At 53.5% G+C, this 20,761-nt stretch overlaps 1 protein-coding gene across 3 annotated transcripts in view; it reads right to left on the bottom strand.

Annotated features, from left to right (window-relative positions):
- Positions 1–1,492: 1,492 nt before the first annotated feature.
- The window catches only part of IKBKG (inhibitor of nuclear factor kappa B kinase regulatory subunit gamma), a 24,357-nt gene continuing 5,088 nt past the window's right edge, over positions 1,493–20,761 (bottom strand). For 2 of the 3 annotated variants that reach the window (XM_068962941.1, XM_068962940.1), the window contains exons 2-10: positions 17,200–17,401; positions 15,191–15,402; positions 10,313–10,431; positions 7,772–7,924; positions 6,922–7,018; positions 5,769–5,912; positions 5,366–5,508; positions 5,138–5,199; positions 1,493–4,894 (exon numbers count right to left, since the gene is read on the bottom strand). In XM_068962941.1, the coding sequence (XP_068819042.1) occupies positions 4,752–4,894; positions 5,138–5,199; positions 5,366–5,508; positions 5,769–5,912; positions 6,922–7,018; positions 7,772–7,924; positions 10,313–10,431; positions 15,191–15,402; positions 17,200–17,350 (1,224 nt within the window). In that variant the 5' untranslated portion in view covers positions 17,351–17,401 and the 3' untranslated portion in view covers positions 1,493–4,751. The remainder of the gene's footprint in view (positions 4,895–5,137; positions 5,200–5,365; positions 5,509–5,768; positions 5,913–6,921; positions 7,019–7,771; positions 7,925–10,312; positions 10,432–15,190; positions 15,403–17,199; positions 17,402–20,761) is intronic. The other variant, XM_068962942.1, reaches the window with a different exon arrangement.

Below are 20,761 nucleotides of genomic sequence, written 5' to 3'. Positions count from 1 at the left end.
GTCCTATTTCCCTTCCTCTGATTCTCCATCCACCCCCGTGGAACAGCATGCAAACAACAGCCTGCTCTCAGCAGCGACTGAAATGAAAGTCAAACCTTGGATGGTCCCATTTTATGGATGAGGAGCCTGAGACTCAGAAAGGTAAAGTCACCAATGCAAGCCTCACACCACAGATGGGCCTAGGGAACACACTGCCGGGCTCCAGCTCCTCTCCAAGGAGCCACTGCTGCCCTCTGCACCTCGGCAAAGCCCACCGAGGGATGTGTCAGGCCTGGCCCTTCCAATGATGTCCTTCTGTGGCCAAGGAAGACACTCAGCCCTGCCCCCTTTCTGACCCATCAGCAGGCAGCGGACCACAGAAGGCCTCCAATTCACCACGGAGGTGGAGCAGCAGCTGTTTTCTAACACCAGACTCCTATATGCTGTCACCTAATTGGAGAAGGAAATGGCAACCCACTGCAGTGTTCTTGCCTGGAGAATCCCAGGGACAGGGGAGCCTGGTGGCCTGCCGTCTATGGGGTCACACAGAGTCGGACACAACTGAAGCGACTTAACAGCAGCAGCAGCAAATGCTCTCTTCAGCCTCCTACCAAACAGAGCTGGGGACTTCTCTGGTGGTCCAGTGGGTAAGAATCCGCCTGCCAGTGCGGGAAACGTGGGTTCAAGCCCTGGGCCGGGAAGACCCCACATGCCAAGGAGCAACTACTGAGCCTGCACACCTAGAGCCCAGGCTCTGCAACAAGAGAAGACACTGCAGGGAGAAGCTGGCGCACCGCAACTAGAGAAAGCCGTCGGAACAACAAAGACCCAGCAGAGCCAAAAAGAAATAAGACGTTTTTGAAAAAAAAAGAAAACAAAAAACAGCTAGGCATCCCACATTATGGGTGGAAATGTGTCCCCTCCAAGAAAACACCAGGCAGCCCTTACCCACAGGCCCTGAGGATGCCACTGTATGTGGACACTGGGTCTTCTCAGGGGTGATCGAGTTAAAGGGAGGTCATGAGGGTGGCCCTAATCCAATGGGACTGTGTCCTTATAAAAGGGGACACTTGGAGATGCAGACACACACGGAGGAAAGATGACATGAAGACACAGGGCGCAGACGGCCTCTCCCATCCCAGGAGAGAAGCCTGGAACACACACTCTCTCACGACCATCAGGAGAAACTGACATCCAGCCTCCACGACTGGGAAACAATACGTTTCTGTTGTCTGCAGCACCGCCCCCACTCCCACAAGTGTGCACACACAGCTCAGAAACAAGGAGTCTGCCCTCGTACCACCTGCCGCCAGCCACTCGCAGGCAAATCCCTTGGCTGCACCCACCCCGGACCAAGTTCACAGTAACATACATTCTCTACCAAAGTAATACATGCAAATGATACGCATCCGGAAAATACATAAACACATAAGGCAAACTTAATCACTGGTAATCCTACCACCACAGCCATCCAAATGGTAGCAGGGCACGCACAACAGCTCTCCATCTTTTATTGGGGTCACACTTCATATATCACTGTGTCCGTTGGCTTTTTCACACCCACATGCTCCAGAGTGGGTTCCAGGTGACGAGGTATCCACGGCTCCAGAAGCGCTGCCTCCTACTCCATGGCCTTTGGTGGCTACAGATGCTGCTGCAGCCGGCAGCCTGACAGTGTTGAAGTCGCGGGATTGAGGAGGCTAGGACACTCCCTATGGGCTTGTCCATCCCACCCAACCAGCCCCATGGCAGTGGGTCCCCGTGCCTTGTCAACAGGGCACTGGAAGTCGGCGTTAGTTGCCATTTTGACATCACTTTTTGTCTAGTTTGAGTCTATGTCATTCTAGTCATTCATGAGAAAGAAATGCTTTTGTATTGTGCTTATTTGATTGCTCTTAACGTGCATTCTCGTAACCAGGTAATGGAGCAGGGTGTGTGGAAGCAATGGACAATGCCAACGTGGAGGTCCTATCTGTCCATCTCCACCACCCAAACCCACGGTCATGAGGGTCCAGGGGCCACAGCTGACCCCGCAGTCAGGCTGCTTCCCTCACGGGAGGAATCCAGCCCTTTGTTTCAGAAGCCTGGTTGAAAACCTTCAGTCTTTCACATCCTGTCAACCCCATGGGAGGCAGGAGGCCGGGTGTGAGGGGTGCCCAGTCTGCAGGAAGAGAAGGTTCCAGACAGCAGTGGGTCCCGGCTGGCGACCGGTCCCCAGTCAGCCCCAAAGCAGCTGCTCTAGGGCAGAGGTGGAACGTGTGTGAAGCTCCCACTACAGCCACTGTGCTGCCTAGGTGGGGGCCTCTGCCTGAGCTGCAGAAATACTCCTGGGTTGTGGGGGTGCAGAGAATGTCCACCTTGCACCACTCTGGGATCTCCCCTTCTTTCAGCCCCCTTTCAGAGGAGGGAGCTGGTCAGAGAAGCACTCTGGTGTATACGTGTCATCTTAGAAGCACGAAACCAATCCCTACCCAGCCAGGAGCCACCACCCAGGATGCAAGTGGTCCAACAGAGTCATCCTCTTTCTCCTAGCCACGTGCATCAGCCTCAGCAGCGCTGTCCAGCTGGAGATGAAGGGTCTGAGGCTCGACAGTCCCCGAGCCTGCAAGCACCTACCCCACTCCCAACTCCATTTTTCCTCACCACAGTGTTACCTCTGCAGAGCGCAGTGGTCACCATCACCCCAGGGAACAAGCCCTCCGACAGAGCTGCCAATCCCAGAGATGCCTGCCTTCAAACACATCTGTCCTCATCTGTGGACACCAGAAGATGACCCTGTGCTGGGCTGTACAGTGGCCAACACAGATGCACATGTCCTGACCCCCAGAACGTGTGACTGTGATCTTACTTGGAAAAAGGGTCTTTGTAGATGCAATGAAAGCAAGCATCTGGAGACGAGGTCATCCTGAATGACTCAGGGCGGGGGGCGGGGGGGGGCTCCAAATCCAATAAGTGTCCTTGAAAGAGAAGAAAAAGTGGAGAAGACTATGTAGAGACAGAGGCAGACGCTGGAGAGACACGTCCACCTGCCAAGGAATTCTAAGGAAGACCACTGGGAGCTGGGAGAGAGGCCTCTAGAAGGAACAAAGCCTGCCCACACCTGGATTTCAGACTTAGGCCTCCAGAAGTGGGAGGCCTAAGTCACCTGCTCCAGCAACAACAGGAAACTAATACATTCCCCCAAAATGGCAAGTGCTCTTGTAGAAAAATTGCAGGATACAGTTTGAAAGAGCATCCATGAGCAGAGAACCTATCTGTGCCTTTAACATGTTCCTGAAGGACCATTTGCAACTGAACACTGGGCTTCAGGAAGTAGATCAGTCTCCCCCTGCAGATGACAAGAAAGCTCCCAGCCCAGGCTTGTTTTCAAAACAGGATGCTGGCTGGGCCTTCATCTAGCCAGACTGATATCCCGATCCTAGTCCGCCCTGGCACTGCCAGATAGCAGGTGTCCCACACAAAACCCAGGGACAGGGGTCTGTGTCGTCCCGTTTCCAACCAGGCAGCCCCCGGGGCACAGAGGGATGCTGGGCGCTGAGAAGGAAACCACAATTACAGGGTTGATGCCCAGAGCGTTGACATCCTTGGAAATATCCAGATTATTGCAAAACTATAAAATAGAGTTCTCTGATGTTGGTACTCTGCCAGAGATGGTGAAGTGGCTTCTGTTGGCCAGGCTGGGGTATCTGGGGCTGGCACAGGGAACAGCATCACAGACTTTGGTGGCAGCGCTCCTGGGGAGGACCAGGGTGCATTGCAGCATCAGGCAGCACGGGGCAAGTGTACCTGTGGCATGCACACCTCCTCAGACCAAGAGGTGGTGACAACGCTAAACCCGAAGTTGTGCAGGATAAACGAAACGACAAAGAACAGGCTCCAGTGCAAACACACCGGTACCAAGTCAGGAAGAAGAGATAACCGCAGGTTACATCACACACGAAAAGAGTCGATCCCCCTAATGACCAAAGAGCTCTTGTTAAGTCAAGGAATAAAAGACTAACTGCTCAACAGAAAAATACGTTAAAAAATCCAAGCAGGCCATTTATACCAGAACTGAAAAGGACCCTTCAAGCTCTGAAAAGATAAGTCAAGCTTACTCTTAACAGAGAGGAGCTCACTTTGTGGGATGGGCACAAGCCCCCCCCACTCTTGGACACCATCACCCGTGGCAGAGCTGTGGGGAGAGCAGGAAGGCACACTAGGGTAGGGGCCTCAGTGCTGTCTAGCCCTGGTGGATACTCAATGGTGCCGCTTTGAAGGATCCAACCCAAGGTACGTATGAGAGATGCACAAGGATTTTGTACCACAGCGACAACCCCAATGTCCAGTAGTAACAGACAGCATCAGTCCAATGTGCTGCAGCCGCCAAGGGAACAGCACCCAGCTTACAAGACTTGCACCCTAGGTGCTGTGCCAGGTGGCTGGGAGGAAGGCTCTGCCCACCTCAGCCTGGGAAGCCAGTGTCCAGGAGCCCCGGCTGTGGCTCGTGACCTTCCTAGCACAGGTGGGAAAAGTGTGAACCCCAGAGCCAAGCAACTCAGGCAGACAGAACGAAACAAAAGGGCACAGTGGTGGGCTTCGCTGGGGCTCTGTGTTGCCCTAAGAGAGGCGAACCCGTAAACGAGGGTGTGGAAGCATGGGGGCCTGTGGCTAGGTCTCGGGGTTCAGAGAGGGTGCCCACTCTGTGTCAGCTGCCCCTAGTTCAGGCCCAGGCAGACAGGAGAGGAAAGCAGCAGAGAGCACGGTCCTGGGCTGCCTGGCGGCCTGCAGCCCTACTCGATGCACTCCATGACGTGTATCTGCAGGGTGTCCATGTCAGGAGCCTGATACTGACACTTGGGGCAGCAGAAGTTGGGCGGCTCGTCAGGGGGGCTTCTCCTCTGGCTGGGCAGGGCCAGGTTAAAGGAGTGATGAGCTGGGGAAAGAGATCAGGCACCAGTCGGGGTGGGCTTCATGTGTGTGTCCCTCTGCACCAACTGTGGGGCAAGGCGAGGACAGACACCTGGGCTATGACTACCTGAGTCACCAAGGCTAGCATCTCCCTTTTCGGCCCACCCCTGGGGTGGGGGTGTACTGAGGGGGAGGAGGGGGCCACGTCCAGTTCCCTCTTCCCCTGTAATATTGGGATCCATCATGCCTCCTCCCGCTGCTCGCTCACCTGGGGCAGGGGTTAAGGGGGGCTGGGAGACCTCAACGTGCCGCTTCCTCATGTCTTCAATCCTTTGAGAAAAGAAAAGTGTCCAATCAACACATCTGAGTCACGTCTCCAGAATGCACGAGGCTACGGAAAGGATGGGGTGCAAGGTGGGGAGGGCCAGCCCCACCTTGACCTGACAGGCCCAGGACCCAGCACCACTGCCCGTGGGGCCTGTGCTCCGACACTCACCTGGCTGACTCCTGACAGCTGGTCTTCAACCTGCTATATTCCCTCTGCAGCTGCTCCAGCTGTTCTTGCAGGAATTCCTTCTTCTCAGCCAGCTTCTCCCGGGCCTGCCTCTCGGCCTGGAAGTCTGCCTTGTAGATATCCGCCTGGCAAAACCAAGAGAGGGGCAGCGCGTGCTGTCCATCAGCCACTCCATACCAGGCCCGGGGAACGCTGGGAGGGGGACGGCAGAGCCCCTCAGCATGAAGACGGTCCCCACCAGGGCATTGCAAGTTCGAGGAACATCTCGAGGGGCTCAGAGCCTTTCTGAGAGGCCACTACCAAATGACACCCAACACATGGCAGGTCCCAGCCCTCGCGTCCCAGCCTACACCCCCACAGGCCGGCCACAGGGATGAGCTCTCACCTGGGCTTTTAGCACTGGAACAGTCTCCATCACGATCTTGTGCTGTTCCGCCTCCTCCTTCAGCTTGTCGATCACTTCCTGTTTGGCCACCAGGGCCTCCTCAGCCTGCTGGAGCTGCTGCTTGAGATCCTCCAGCTGCAGTCCCTAGATGTGGGGGACAGGGAGCTGACGGAGCCCCATCCGGCCCAGCCACAGAGGCCGGGCCGTCCCCGGGCCAGCCACTGCTCCTGGGGAGGAGGACCAAAAGGAACCAAAGACGGGGCATTGTGCAAGGCACGGGAAAGGCAGAGGAGGCCAGCGAGGACCACTGGGGTCACCTGGCACAACCTCCCCCAGGCTGACATTCCATCCTGAACTGTACAGTCCTCGTCCAACCCTCCAAAGGACAGGGGCCACCCACTCCACGCAGGCCAGTCTCATGCCCTAGTGCTCCACTATGTGCCCACTAAGCCAAGTCTCACAGGTTCCCCCGTGATGCCACCTCACAGACGCCCCACAACCCCCTTTCCTGCCCTCACCCCCACCACACCCACAGAGACACACTCACACAAACAGATGCACACACATACACACACACACAACACCCAGCCTTCCCTCTTGAGGTCAAAGGGCCACGTTTTTGTAACTAGCTCTTCATCATGTGACCCAGTTTCAGGCTTTACCCTTATAAGTCTCTTCCAAGTATGTTTCTGTTTAACTCTATCCTTGAAATGTGATCACTAGAAACTACACTCAGGATAGGTCTGATGACGACCAACGACCACAGGGCCCCCAGTCACCTTCAAGACTGATACGGAAACATTCCCAGGGGACACCTGGCAGGTGGGAGCAGCCATGGAGACAAGCGTGGTCCTGCTCAGGGCAGAGCATCTGGAGGCACCCTCCCCTCTGTCCACCATGGGCAGCAAACAACACAGCCCAAGTGTCTCCATCTCCCCTCACTGTCTGGCCTGACCCATCACTCCAGGGCCCTGACCAAGCTCTAGGGTGAATCGAGTATCCCTCTCCAAAGCCAGCTCTGTGAGTCTGTTAAGGTAGGCCTTGACTTCCAATATCCCGGATCTAGGGGAGGGGATCAGCTCCCGGACTGCAGGGACAGGAGCCAGGGGCAGGTCAGTCCCCAACACCCGGAAGACACCTCTCCAATACTCACTCGGTTCCGCTCACTGCTCACCATGCTACTCTTGATGTGGCTATCATACTCTTGGAAGAGCTGGTGATAAGCCACCTGCAGCTGGGCCAGCTTCCGCCTGAGGAAAAGAAACCACCTTGTCCTGATCCAGCCACAGCGTCCAACTCCACCCCCTTCCTTCCCCTCAAGGTTGAAGGCCAGAATGTGGCTTCCGGGGTGCCTCTGGGCCTTGCAGGCCATCAGCTCCGAAGCAAGCTTTGCTACCTAGTTCATATCCTTTTCCTTAAATCACAGATTTTCAAAACAGTATAGAAAGCAATGTGTATCACAAAGCAGAGCTTTGGTCCAACTACACATTTCTGTGGGGTTGGCTTTTCTTCACATACTTCAATCAAAACATATCACAACAAAAAAGAAAGAAAAACAATAAAAAACCTGTCACAACAGACTGACCACAGCAGCAGCAGACAGGAGAGTCCAGCAATTTTTAGTGAACCAGAGACAATAATGAATGAGATTTATAAAAATGTAATACGTCAGTCTCTAAGTATTTTCTGGAAGACATAGTTCTTTTTCATAAGAATATGTATTTTTATGTGCAAAAAATAAAACTAAAGTCCCCTTCAAAAAAGTCAACTTCATGAAGAATCCAGAAAAGCAGGAGGATGGTTTGAGATGAAAGAAGACTCAAAAGACACCCCATCAAAGACAAAGCAGGATCCTCGATAGGATGCTGTGAACATGTGGGCCAGAGGGTGGAACTGGAATGTGGATAGGACAGTGAAGGATGTCACCCTCTCCAGGACGCCTCGCTGGGGTGTGACGACAGTCAGGGACAGCGTTGGGCATCCCCCCACCACATCCCACTCACTTCTCCTCCGACGCGGCCTGGCGTTCCATGCGCAGGGCAGCCTCCATGTTCTGGTTCTGCAGACGCAGCTGGTCCACCTGCACGCTGTGCCGCTGTTGCAGCGCCTCCCGCTCGCTCTCCAGCTGCCGGGCCTGTTCGCTGGCCACCCGGGCCCTGCGAGGAAGTGGAGGTCACACACAGGTCCAGCGGAGAGGGGCACCAGCCAGCCCAGCACCCCTGCCACATGGTGCAAGACGGACACCAGGGCAGGGGACCAGTCCTGGCACAGGGCAACGAAGGGGGAGGCCTCCAGGTGACCCCAGGGTGGGTACTGGCTGGGGAGACAGGGACGACTGCAGGGCGCCTGTCTCGGGATGGGTTTGGGCTGGGGACAGCCATCCAGGAAGGCTGTTCTGGGGGTAAAGGAGATGGTCCCAGGGGAGAGGAGCCCCAGGAACTGCCCATGAGGTTACCACAGACGGCTGCTGGGTGCGCTGGCCAGGGCCATCTAGTGGATGGGTTGGGAGGGACTGGAAGGAAGGAAGTAGAGACAGCCAGCCTTGATAGAATTTCTAGAAGGTGGGGAGGGAGAAGTGAGAAATGGGGGGGAGCCAGAAAGGCTCCAGAGGCCACGCGGGCTCCACACCTGTCCAAAGAGCCTCCTACTTGCCTGCCTGTGGGTACACAGCACTGATGGCCCAGCACCCCCCACCACCCCGGGTCTCCTACATCCAAACAGCACCTTGCACTCTGGGTCCAGGCTTCGGCCAGGCCAACCGCTGGACCGAGGCTGCCTCAGCCCCACTGCAGGGTGATGGCGGGAGGCTGCTGGAGATTGACTCTGGTCCCAGCATCTCTCCACACCTGGGCCAGTCTATCAGACGCAGATCCTGTCTGTGAGCTGACAAAACCCAGCCCTGTCACTGCCATCATCAGATGGGACTGCCACCTGCCAGGGGCCTGATGAGAGACGCCTCCTGCCCTGAGCTGTGTAGTTCAGCATGTACGTGCTCAGCCAAGGGGGTAGAAGTGGAGGTGGGGTGATAGGAAAGCAGGGTGCCCAAGAGCCTGTAACTGCTGGAATAACGGCCCTCCAGGGTCGTTAGAGGACCAACCGCTACTGCTACTGCTAAGTCGCTTCAGTCGTGTCCGACTCTGTGCGACCCCATAGACGGCAGCCCACCAGGCACCCCCATCTCTGGGATTCTCCAGGCAAGAACACTGGAGTGGGTTGCCATTTCCTTCTCCAATGCAGGAAAGTGAAAAGTGAAAGTGAAGTCGCTTAGTCGTGTCCAACCCTCAGCGACCCCACGGACTGCAGCCTTCCAGGCTCCGCCGTCCATGGGATTTTCCAGGCAAGAGTACTGGAGTGGGGTGCCATTGCCTTCTCCACAGAGGACCAAAGGCAGTTACAAAACTGCATTGACAGTGTCCCAACTCCAGCAGCTTCTTTTAAGTGCACAGAAAAAAAGATAGGCAGAGAAGATACCAGAGTATCCTAAAAATTACATGCGCCTTTTCCCAACACTGAATGATTGAGGCATGTCTGGGGAGACAGCAGGATGCAACAATCCCAGAGCCAGTAGGCTCATCCTTGAGTGGCCTCCCCACTCACCATCCATTTCCTAGAGGGCGGCATGCTCACACACGCTTACCTCCTGCCTGTTCTCCCAGCCTCCTTCAGGAAGGCATCCCGGACACCGCCCGGGGCACCCTGACCACCTCCAGTGCTGCGAGGGCTGGGGCCACCCTGTAGCCCAAACCCATCAGTCTGGGGCATCTGCAGTGGAGCGGCGTGAGATCCACAGAAACATCCGTGCCCTTTGACCCAATACCCTCGCTTGCAGAAACCTCCCACTGCAGAAGAGAGCAACCAGAGGACCTAAGGATGCTGACTTCAGAAGGGCCGGTGTGCAAGGATGGCCTGGGGATGGTGCCTGGGCAGTAGGCTGGTGCGAGTCCTTGACATTGATGAGACACTTTCTCTACTGGTAAGGGTGGTCTCTGTGCCTCAGCTGTTGGCACCACAGGGTGGTTTACAGGGCGCACCGGCTTTCCTCTGGGAGTCAGGAAGTTTGGCACGTGCCTGGCAGCCATCAGCCCTCAATAATACTCATGGTGCTGAGTCTCGAGTGGGCTCCCTAGGTCTCCAGGGGGGGCCTCTGTTGCTGCCTGTGAAGGAAGCGTGCTGGGGGCCCCTCGAGGGAGGGAGAGGGAACCAAAGGCATGGGGGTCTTCACCCCTGACCCATGTCTTCTGTCCTTGGGGGTCCTGGTGTGTGCCCATTCCTTGTCATCATTCTCAGCTGGGAGGGCTTCCCTGCAGCCCACGGGCGTGCCCTTCCACACCACCCCAGAAACACCCACTCAGTAAAGAAGACAAACTCCAGCAGAAGGTCGGAGAGCCCACAGGTGCACTGAGACCCAGGTCCTGGACGCCCAGTACCCCCAGTCCTGTGTGTCCTGTCACAGAGGACATTTCTGGAGGCTCCCGAAGGGTCCTGTTCTCCTTGGGAGCCCTGGCAGTGGCCTCGGGCTGGGCTCGCCCTCCCTGTCACTTCACCTGCTCTCCAAAGCCTGGCGCTCCTTAGTGGCAGCCTCCAAGCGACTCTGGCTCTCCTGCAGCTCCCCCAGCAAGGATGTTACCTGGGCTTTCACTGAGGCCTTGTCCTCAGCCATCTGCTGCATGAAAAAAAAAGAGCCACTTTCTGTCAGCAGTGGTTTTTTGCCAGCTGCCTGCCCCTTGCACACTCAAGTCCCCAGGGAAGCCTGGAAACACGGTGACAGGCCTCCTGAGGGCTGCCCTCAGCGGTCCCCCTCACCTAACCTCCACCTCTGGAAGCATCTCCCCCTCATCCAGGCAACTGAAGCAGTGGAAAGAGATCCCATCCCATGAGCACCCCCTCCCAGGCCTTCCTCATCCCTGCAGATGGGGCAAAAGGAGAGGCAGGGACATGGGAGCCTCTCCACCTCTGAGACTCAGTGCCGAGGAAGGCAAGATTCAAACAGAGTGACAAAGATACACACTCTGCTCCACAGGCCCCAGGCCACTGGAAGGTGATGTGGACTGATACCGTTTCCAGAAGATTTGCACAAGCAACAAGATGCAAGAGTTGGCCCAACTCCCCTTTGCCCAACTCCCTTCAAGCTGTCCAGACTCCAGTCCCGAGACCGAGGCCTGCTCAAGCCCAGGGTCAAGCCCCAGTCCTCAGCTTTCCCCGCCCCTCGGTACCAACCACCACGCAGACCTCCCAACCAGGCCTGGGGGCCTGCACACACACACTCGTGCACTCACACATGTGCACACAGCCCCGCCCACCATTCCTTCTCAAAGGCAGTCTCAGGCCTGTGACCCTCTCCATGTATACGTATGTGAGGATGACCTGCTCTGTCTCAAGGCCTTCTGTACCCTCCACAGGCTGAGACTTTACTGAGTCCTACCTCCAGGACAGACTTGTCTCTTACAACCCAACTTAGCTATCTGACTGCCTGTCTAACTTCTCTACCTTGAACCCCATGGGCACACCCTATGGATTAATGCCCACACTCCAGCCCACCACTGGGCCCAGCCCGCTGAGAGTCCCTTGCTGAGCAGCTACAATAAGCTTGCCCAGGCTCCCAGTTCCACCCCTGTGGCTGTAGGAGTTCCCCAGGGCTGCCCAAAAGGACCACAAATTTGGCAGGTGGTTAAGATAACAGAAACAGATTTTCTAGAGGCCAGGAGTCCAAGAGCAAGGTGTCAGCGGCGCTGGATAGTTCTGAGGGCTTTGGGGGAGGATCAGCTCCAGCCCACTGCCTTGGCTTCTGGGGGTGGCCAGCGGTCCTTGGTATTCATCAGCTGTAGCAGCATCACTCCATCTCTGCCTCCATCATCACGTGACCATCTTCCCTGTATGTCTGCTTCTCTTCTAAGGACACCAGTCATTGGATTTAAACCCATCCTCGGCTACTGTGACCTCACCTTAACTTGGTTATATCTGCAAAGACCTCATGTTTAACTAAGGTCACATTCTGAGGTACTAGGGGTTAGGATATGGACATTTCTTTGGGGGAAACATAACAATCCATAATATCCTCCACACTCCAGAGGAATCCACATAGCACAGCCCCCTCCCCCGGTTCCTGTCACACTCAGGATCAAAGCCTGAATCCTTCCACTGGCTTACTAATCCCACATGACTAGTCTCCACCATGACTACCTCCTCAGCCCCTCTCCATTCTGCCCCAGCTATGCTTGCCTCTTTAGTCTTCCCTGAACATTACAGGTAAGCTTCTGCCTCAGGACCTTTGCACATACTTTCCTCTCCTCTAAAACACTCTTTCCCCAGATATCCATATGGCTCATGTCCTGTCTTCCAGGCTTACTCGATGGCAACTTAGTGAGACCTTCCCATCTAAGAGTGCGAATAGCCCACACCACCTGTTCTATTAGATGAATATCTCCACTTGGATATCTAGTCATCCTCTCAAAACTAACCTCAGTAAAACTATACACCTGATCATCCCCAGAAGCCAGTTCCACTCATGGCCTTCCTTGTTACCAGTAGATGACTAACCCATGCTGTAGTTGGCAGGACAAAACCTTCAAGTCCTTCTTGATTCCCATCTGCCTCTCACAGCTCACGTGAGATCCATCAGGAAATCCTGTCAGGATGTATCTTAGAATCTATTTGATGACACTTAGCAGGTAATAGTACTATTTTACATGTGACAGTGCTGTTGTGGTTATGTTTCTTTCAAAGTCATTTCTTAGAGATCCACATGGAATTTTTTCTGGAAAAAAATCACACGGTGTCTGGAATTTGGTTCTAAAAAATGGGTGAACTCCTAGATATCTACCTGAAAGAAATGAAAACTCATGTCGGCACAGAAATGTTCATAGCAGCATTACTCCTAACAGCCAGAGTAGAAATAACCCAGATGTCCATCAAATGAAGACTGGATAAAAAAAAATGTAGTCTCTCTCTATATTGGAATATCATCCAGCCATAAAGTGAAATGAGGTACTTGGACAAACTACAGCATGGATGAACCTTAAAAACATGATGCTGAGAGAAAGTAGCCAGACACAAGAGCCACACATTGCAGGATTCCACTCACAGGAGATGTGCAGGTACCTGGGGCTTGGGGGGATGGGACTGCGGAGTGACAGCTCATGGGGACACGGTTTCTTCCTGGGGTTTCTTCTTGCGGTTTTGGAACTACATAAAGGAAAGAGATGGTTGGCCAACTCTAAGACTATACTAAAAACAATTGAATTCTATACTTTCAAGGGGCGAATTTTATGGTATATGAGTTTTATTCTGGTTTCTCCAGGGTTAACATCTTACCCCTATCACCTGCTGTCCATGTGCAAGAGTTTCTTTTATGTATACACCTGGGGTACAACTGACAAGGTGAGGGTGACCTGAACTTTCAACTTGAAGAAAAAATGCCAGATGGTTTTTCAAAGCAGTGTCACCAATTGATGCTTCCAGCAGCAACATGAAGCCATAGCCTCTCCAATACCCACTACTGTCAGACTTGTCAGCTAGCAATAGGGCTTTGGCAGTGGCTCTGATCACTACTGTGAAGCCAGCATCCCATCCCGTAAGTACAGGGCAGGTGGATGCTCTGCAGGGATTCTGAGAAGAGCAGCCTTCTCCTTCTCCCTTCTGCACAGGTTCAGGGTGGTAGTGGCTTTACTGGTGGCCCCAAAGTGGTATGGCCAAGGCCTAACCCACAGTTAGGCCTAACCTGAGCACCGAAGAATTGATGCTTTTCAACTATGATGTTGGAGAAGACTCTTGAGAGTCCCTTGGACTTGAAGGAGATCCAATGAGTCCAGCTTAAAGGAAATCAGTCCTGAATGTTCATTGCAAGGACTGATGCTGAAGCTGAAACTCCAATCCTTTGGCCACCTGATACGAAGAGCTGACTCACTGGAAAAGATCCTGATGCTGGGAAAGATTGAAGACGGAAGGAGAAGGGGATGACAGAGGAAGAGATGGTTGGATGGCATCACTAACTCAATGGACGTGAGTTTTGAGTAAACTCTGGGAGTTGGTAATGGACAGGGAGGCCTGGCATGCTGCAGTCAATGCGGTTGCATAGAGTCAGAAACAACTGAGTGACTGAACTAAACTGAACTAACCTGCAGTACATGTCAATGGCGTCTGACCTACAGACACGGTCACTGCAGATGTAATGGTGTGAAGATGAGGTCACACTGGAGGAGAGCGGGCCTCTGATCCAGTGACTCCTGAAAACTACAAAAGACTTGGACAATTGAGCAAGCTCTACTGTGACTTCTTGCAGCCTAAGGTCAGGACCCTGGGCCGACCCAGCTCCCTTTGGAGTCCCCATCTGAGAAAACAGGGCTAGCAAGAGAATGTAGTTTGTTCCAGCCAACATTTGACTGAGCACCCCCCCTTTCTCCAAGTCTTTCCTAAGAAGGCTCCCCACATGTGAACCCCTGCTCTGGCCCTTTGAGATGTCCGTGTACCTCCAACAACCCAGGAGAGGCTTTCTCGGGGACCTGAGAGTCATTCCTTTGAAATGGGATCCTCAGGAAGGACAGGGCCTTGAAATTGTAACATCCAAGAACTGACCCCGGGGACGGACGCTGCTGACCTCACCACATTGACCCTGACCAACCCGCCATGGGTTTTCACTCGAGACCCTGTCGCTGACCCCACCTCACTCTCCCTTCAAATCACCGGCACCCCTGTGCCAATCAGAAGGTTGCCCGGTGCTTTCGTCTGCTGACAGTGGTTACCAAACAAAACCGGTTCCTACCCCTTTACCTAAAGGCCGGTTGAACTGCTCTTTGACACTTGTGTCTTCATAAGATGAGGAAAGATGCCCAGACACCCAGGGAGAAGGCCACGTGACAGTGTGTTTGCAAACCACGGAACAGAGTCCTCCCAGCAGGTACCTGAGGCTAGGAGACAGGCTTGGACCAGATCCTGCCCTCAGAAGGAACCAACCCTGTCCACGCCTGGATCATGGACTTCCGGCCTCCATGACTGGCAGACCACACATTTTTGTGGCTTCCAACTACCCTGTTTGTGGTACTCTGTTACAGCAGCCCCGGAAACCTGAGACACTCCCCAAGGGCCCCCACCAGGCTGTCTACACTGCCAGCAGCGTGATTTCTGGCCAGGCCCTGGGCTACATGTACCAGCTTGATCTCTGGGACCCAGAAATCAAGTACCTAAGGGGAGCCATACAGGCGCCCCAGGCCTCCGGGAATGACCACCCCTACAAGTCCCCAGAGGGCACACTGTCATGCATGGCTCCGTCTCTCCTGGACTTGCCCTCCGTTCCTTTATCTTTACTGATTTCAACCCGTATCCCAGCCAGCGGTTCACCCTAATGCCGTAACTGGGAGGACAACAGCTTTCCCCAACTCCGGGAGTCCCCCACCCCGGTGCCCCCAAGCAGGCGGCCAGGTCCTTACCTGCTGGCATGTCTTCAGGCGTTCCACCTCCTGTAGGGCCTGCTCCCTCTGCTGGCGCAGTTCGCGCTTCTCTAGGCTCAGCCTCGCCACCAAGTCCCGGGCCTCCTGGAACTTCTGCATGAGGAAGGCCTTCTCCTCCCTCTGGTTGCCCTGGAAACGCTGCAGCTCCTCACAGCGCTCGCGCAGCATCTGGTTGCTCTGGCGGATGGCGTCTGCAGAGATGGCTGGGGCCAAATGAGCCCAGGGCCTGCGGCCCCCCACCGCCCCGAGGACTCCCCCACTGGGACGTCTTCCCAACACTCCCTTGTTTCACCGATCACTTTCAAGGTCAGCTACGCAAATGACATGCCCCCAGTGTCCACAAAAGCTTCACTTAAAAACACATGTCAGGGAGTCCCTAGTGGCCTCGTGGTTGGGACCCAGTGCTCTCACTGCCCTGGCCCAGGTTCAATTCCTGGTCAGGGAACTGAGGTCCCACAAGCCGCACAGTGTGGCAAAAAAAAAAAAGAAAGAAAGGAAAAAACATGTCAAATGTCAGTTTATTTGTTCTTTGTAAGTGACTCTGGAACTCATCTGCCTTCTGCATGGGTCAGAGCAGGCCCCTGGGTCACTGCCTTCAGGATCAGACTGGGGGCAAACTTCCCCGAGCTCTGCTGGCCCCAGACTGAGAGGGGTCTGGGGGGCAGGGCCAGAAGTCTCGGAGCAGGTGAGTTCTCTGAGCCTCACCATCCTCTTGTACACGTTCAATGCGGACAAGCATCCCCATCTCAGAGACAGGACAGGTAACATGGAAAAGCAGCCAAAGTGCCTGGTACACAAGACAGCTTCAAGAACCACTTTGTCCTCCTCTTCCCAGGCAGTCAGCAAGGGCTGAGGAAAGGAGAGCCACCCACCCAGGGACACCCCCAAGCAGCAGCTCACCACTGGTACTGACAAAACGGATCCATGGCCTGTGAAGGTGCTAGCCACCACAGAACTAGATTAGAGGGGGCCCCCCTCTCTGTTCAGAACCCCCAACAAGCTAAATAGGCCTTCTGATGGAACATTCTTTCGCTAGAACCACAATGGCTCCTGAGCCTGGCTCCAGAGCCTCCTCTTACGTACCACAGTCCCCATAAGACTCCAGCCCTGCAAGGGAGCAACTGATCTGAGACAGGGCTTTCTGCCTCAGGCCCACGGTGCCCCCACCAGCCCCCACTGTCCTGGGGATGAACTCAGACCACATATGTAGCTGTGGAGAGCGAACTGTCTCCCTGCCCCAAACTTGGCTGCCAGCTGAATGTGGCCCCAACACAGAAACATATTTAACGACACCTGGGGGATATTCTTGGTTGTCTTACCTGGAGGGGGGACAATTGACAGTCCAACCACAGTGGCCCAGATGTCCCTTCCCCAAAGCCACCCACGGGCCCTTCCTAGGAAGCCCCAGCCTAGCCCAGAGCAGACTACACCCCTTTCTGGAGCAGGCCACGCCCCTTAAAATAGCCACGCCCTTCCTCAGGTAGCCACGCCCCTTTCCAGTATATTGTTTGATGCTTCTGTCCATGGGGTCCCAGAGAGTCAGACACACGACTGAGTGACTGAATGACAACAATGGCTGATCAGTACGGAGACACAGGAGCCTGGCGGCCTTGGCCCGACAGGGACAACCCAAAAAGGTCACCTCAGCTCCAGAGCTCCTTGGAGGGAGGGCAGCCCAGCTTCTCCCTCTGCCTGCCCCTTCTTCTTCACTGCCCTGCCCTTCCCTTCCCATCCCCTCCCCTCCCCTCCCCAGTGTTGGTCCTGACTCTAAACATTCTGGATGGCACTCTGTAGCTGTGAGTCACTTCCAGAGAACCCCACAGGAAACGAAGGAAGGAGGCTAGCTGAGCCAGAGTCACAAACTGGCTCTCGAGTGCCTGCCCACCTCAGTCCCAGAAAACGCAGAGGCACTGGGTGAGTGGGGTCAATTCCCCCAGCAGGGCCTGCTCCCCAGACATTTGACTCTGCCCGCCCACTGTCGCCCTCACCTCGGAGCTCTTGATTCTCCTCCAGACAGCGCTGGAAGGTCTCAGGGGTGCCCTGCTCTGAAGGCACGTGGAGCATGGCTGGCTTCCCCAGAGAAGACTCTTCACCTAGCATGTCCTGGTCCCCTGCCGGGCTGCCACTCGGCTGCACCATCTCACACAGTGGACTCTTTCAGGGGGGCCTGCTCATCCAACACGTCAGGGCCTGAAAGAGAGTGAGCAGGGGTAGGATATGAAGAGACCTATACAGAATTCTCCTACCCTGCAGGACGAGGAGTCCTGGCATCACACTTCAAGCAAAATGATGAGCATGCTTCCAAGTGGAAAGAGATGCTAACATGGGCTTTCTGGTCTAAGAGGTAGCACATAGTCCCATTCCTAAGGGAGGTGCAGGCACTTCTGTGGGGCTTGGAAAGGTCATGAAAAGCACTGCTTGTAAACTGTAAGCTGAAGTTAAGAAAGTCACCAGAGAGGAGAAATCACATAGAAAATTAGTTTTGGAGGGATGTGTCGGTATGCTGGGAATCCTACCCCACACACACACACTTCCAAGCATGAGTGGAGGTGAGTGGCCCCTCACCTAGTATAGTGAGTTGAATGATAACCCCCAATAAGGTATGTCCATGTGACATACCTTATTACATACCTTATGACACCCAGAACCTGTGACTGTGAACTGCGGAAAAGGGTCTTTGCAGATGCGATAAAATTAAGGATCTGGAGATAAGATAATCCTGGATGAGAAAGGCCCTAAATCCAACAAGTGTCCTTATGAGACACAGAAGAGGAGAGACACAGAGGAGACGCCACGTGAAAACAGACGCAGAGACAGGAGGGATGTGGTCACAAGCCCAGGGACACCTGAAGCCCCCACAGGCTAGACAAAGCCCAAAGGACCCTGCCCTGGAGCCTCCGAAGGAAGCACAGCCTTACCAACACCTTGACCTCAGGCTGTTGGTCTCCAGAGCCAGGAAAGGATAAACTTCCGTTGTTTTAAACCCCCGCCCCCACTTGTGGCTATCTTTTACAGCAGCCCTAGGAAATCCATACACCAAGTAAGAGGGTCTTCACAGAGATCACTCAGAGCCTGGTGAGTGTTCTTTGGAACAGAAGGGCTGAAGTGGATCATCCCGTGTTTGACGTGTACTGAGACATCTGAAAGCAGGGCCTGGGCTCACAGATGAAGGCAGGGAGGCAGAGAAAGGCTGAGCCATTTGTGTTCTCTTGTGACCTGGAGTACAGAGAGGGAGTCTACGCCAGACAGCATCAACCTGGAGCCCTTTTAAGGCCTGCCCAAGACTGGCTACATGAAGAGGAAGCTAATCCCAAAAGAAGTTTCCAGTAGGGCCTGAGCTGCAGCCAGAGACTTGAACACCAGACGAGCTTGGACATTTCACTATTACACTGATGCTTCACTGAACACCCTACTAACCCATTAGCAGTATCTGATGGATCACTGATCCCTGATTCCAGAACAGCCCACTCTACTGGTTTCCCGCCTACCTCACTGGCTGCTCTCTCTCAGGCTTTCATTGGTCCATCCTCATTAACCCAGCCCTTCATGTGGTCGTGCCCTAGGGCTCTGTCCTGGGACTTTTTCTCTAATTTCAGTCACTCCAGTACTAATTCCATCCAGACTCAAAACCGTAGCCCTCATCTTAATGCTAATGATGCCCCAAATCAGAACTCTTTCCTGAACGTCCAACTCACACATCAAATGCCAGATCTCCACTTGGATATCCAGTCATCCTTTCAAAACTAACCTCGGTAAACTACACTCCTGATCATCCCCAGAGGCCAGTTCCATTCATGGCCTTTCTTGTTACCAACAGATGGCTAACCCATGCTCTAGTTGGCAAGACAAAACCTTCAAGTCCTTCTTGATTCCCATCTGTCTCACAGCTCACATCGGATTCATCAGGAAATCCTGTCAAGATGTATCTTAGAATCTATTTGATGACACTTAGCAGGTAATGGTACTATTTTACATGTGATAGTGCTGGTGTGGTTATGTTTCTTTCAAAGTCATTTCTTAGAGATGCACACAGAAATTTTTATTGAAAGAAATCACATGGCGTCTGGGACTTGGTTCTAAATAATGGGTGAACTGCTAGGTATCTACCTGAAAGAAATGAAAACTCATGTCTGCACAGGAATGTTGGTAGCAGCATTACTCCAAACAGCCACAGTGAAAATGACCCAGATGTTTATCAACTGATGAATAGACAAAATCTAGTACATTCCCATGCTGCAACATTATGTTAATAAAAAGAAACAACTCACAAAAGACCACATATTATGACTCCATTTACATGAAATGTCCAGAATAGGTAAATACATAGACAGAAAGACTAGTGGATGCTTAGAGCAGGGGTAGATGGGGTGGTGAGAGTGATGGCTGAAGTTCATGGGGTTTCTTTTTGGAGTGATGAAAATGTTCTGGAATTAATGGTGATAGTTGTACAAGTCTGTGAATGCACTGAAAAACCAGTGACCTGTATACTTTAAATGAGTGATTTGCGAGGTATGTGAATTATATGTCAACAAAGCTGTTTTTGAGGAGTATGAATTAAAAATATCCACGAGTTGATAACTGTTAAAGCTGGGAAGTGAATACATTGAATTTACTAGACTATTATACTTTTCTATGCCTTTGAAATTTTACACAATAAAATGATAAGAGCAACATCACTAATTCAGGTAATTATTGTAATAACCTCCTAAAAGTCACCCGGCTCCTACACGTGCCGCCCCCATAGTCAGTTCTCCCCACCGCGCCAGACCAGTCAGCCTGAAAGGTGATTCTGATCACATCCCTCCTCTGCTGGGATCCCTACCATGGTTCCTCATTGCCGATAGCTTAAAACCTAAAGTCCCTACCACCACCTACAAGGCCGTGCGCTATCTGTTCTCCCATTAAAGTGAAACTCGTTCAGCTGTGTCCAAATCTTTGCGACCCCATGGACTGTACAGTCCATGGAATTCTCCAGGCCAGAATACTGGAGTGGGTAGCCTTTCCCTTCTCCAGGGCATCTTCCCAACCCAGGGATCGAACCCAGGTCTCCCACATTGCAAGGGGATTCTTTACCAGCTGAGCCACCAGGGAAGCCCAAAAATACTGGAGTGGGTAGCCTATCCCTTCTCCAGCGGATCTTCCCGACCCAGGAATCAAACCGGCTCCCACTCTAAGCATTCCCTCGCTCACTCTACTCCAGGTATAGCGGCCTCGTTACTGAGTTCCTCTAACATGTCAGGATGGCCCATTCATCCTCAAGTCACAGAAATGATACGAGGTCCGGGAGACATTCATCGTTTTGCAAAGGAGCAAAATGATGCACACGAGGTGAGATACTTAGCTGGCAAGTCATATTTAACGCCTTTTTGAAGAACTTTAACCTGAAATGCACAGATGATGAACAGAAAATGTCTCCGACCTAGAAGAATCATTCACAAACTAGGGGTGTGGTCAGACTCGGCGCTGGCGGAGGAAAGAGAGGCGGAAACAAACCCGCTCGCCGCCAAAGTAACCTGAGTCCTCAATCGGCCTGCCTCCACCGGTGCTCTG

The sequence above is a fragment of the Capricornis sumatraensis genome, chromosome X (assembly GCF_032405125.1).
Source record: "Capricornis sumatraensis isolate serow.1 chromosome X, serow.2, whole genome shotgun sequence".
Classification (NCBI taxonomy): Eukaryota; Metazoa; Chordata; class Mammalia; order Artiodactyla; family Bovidae; genus Capricornis; species Capricornis sumatraensis.
The sequence above is the reverse complement of the archived record's forward strand: the minus strand, read 5'-3'. Positions and strand labels throughout refer to the sequence as shown.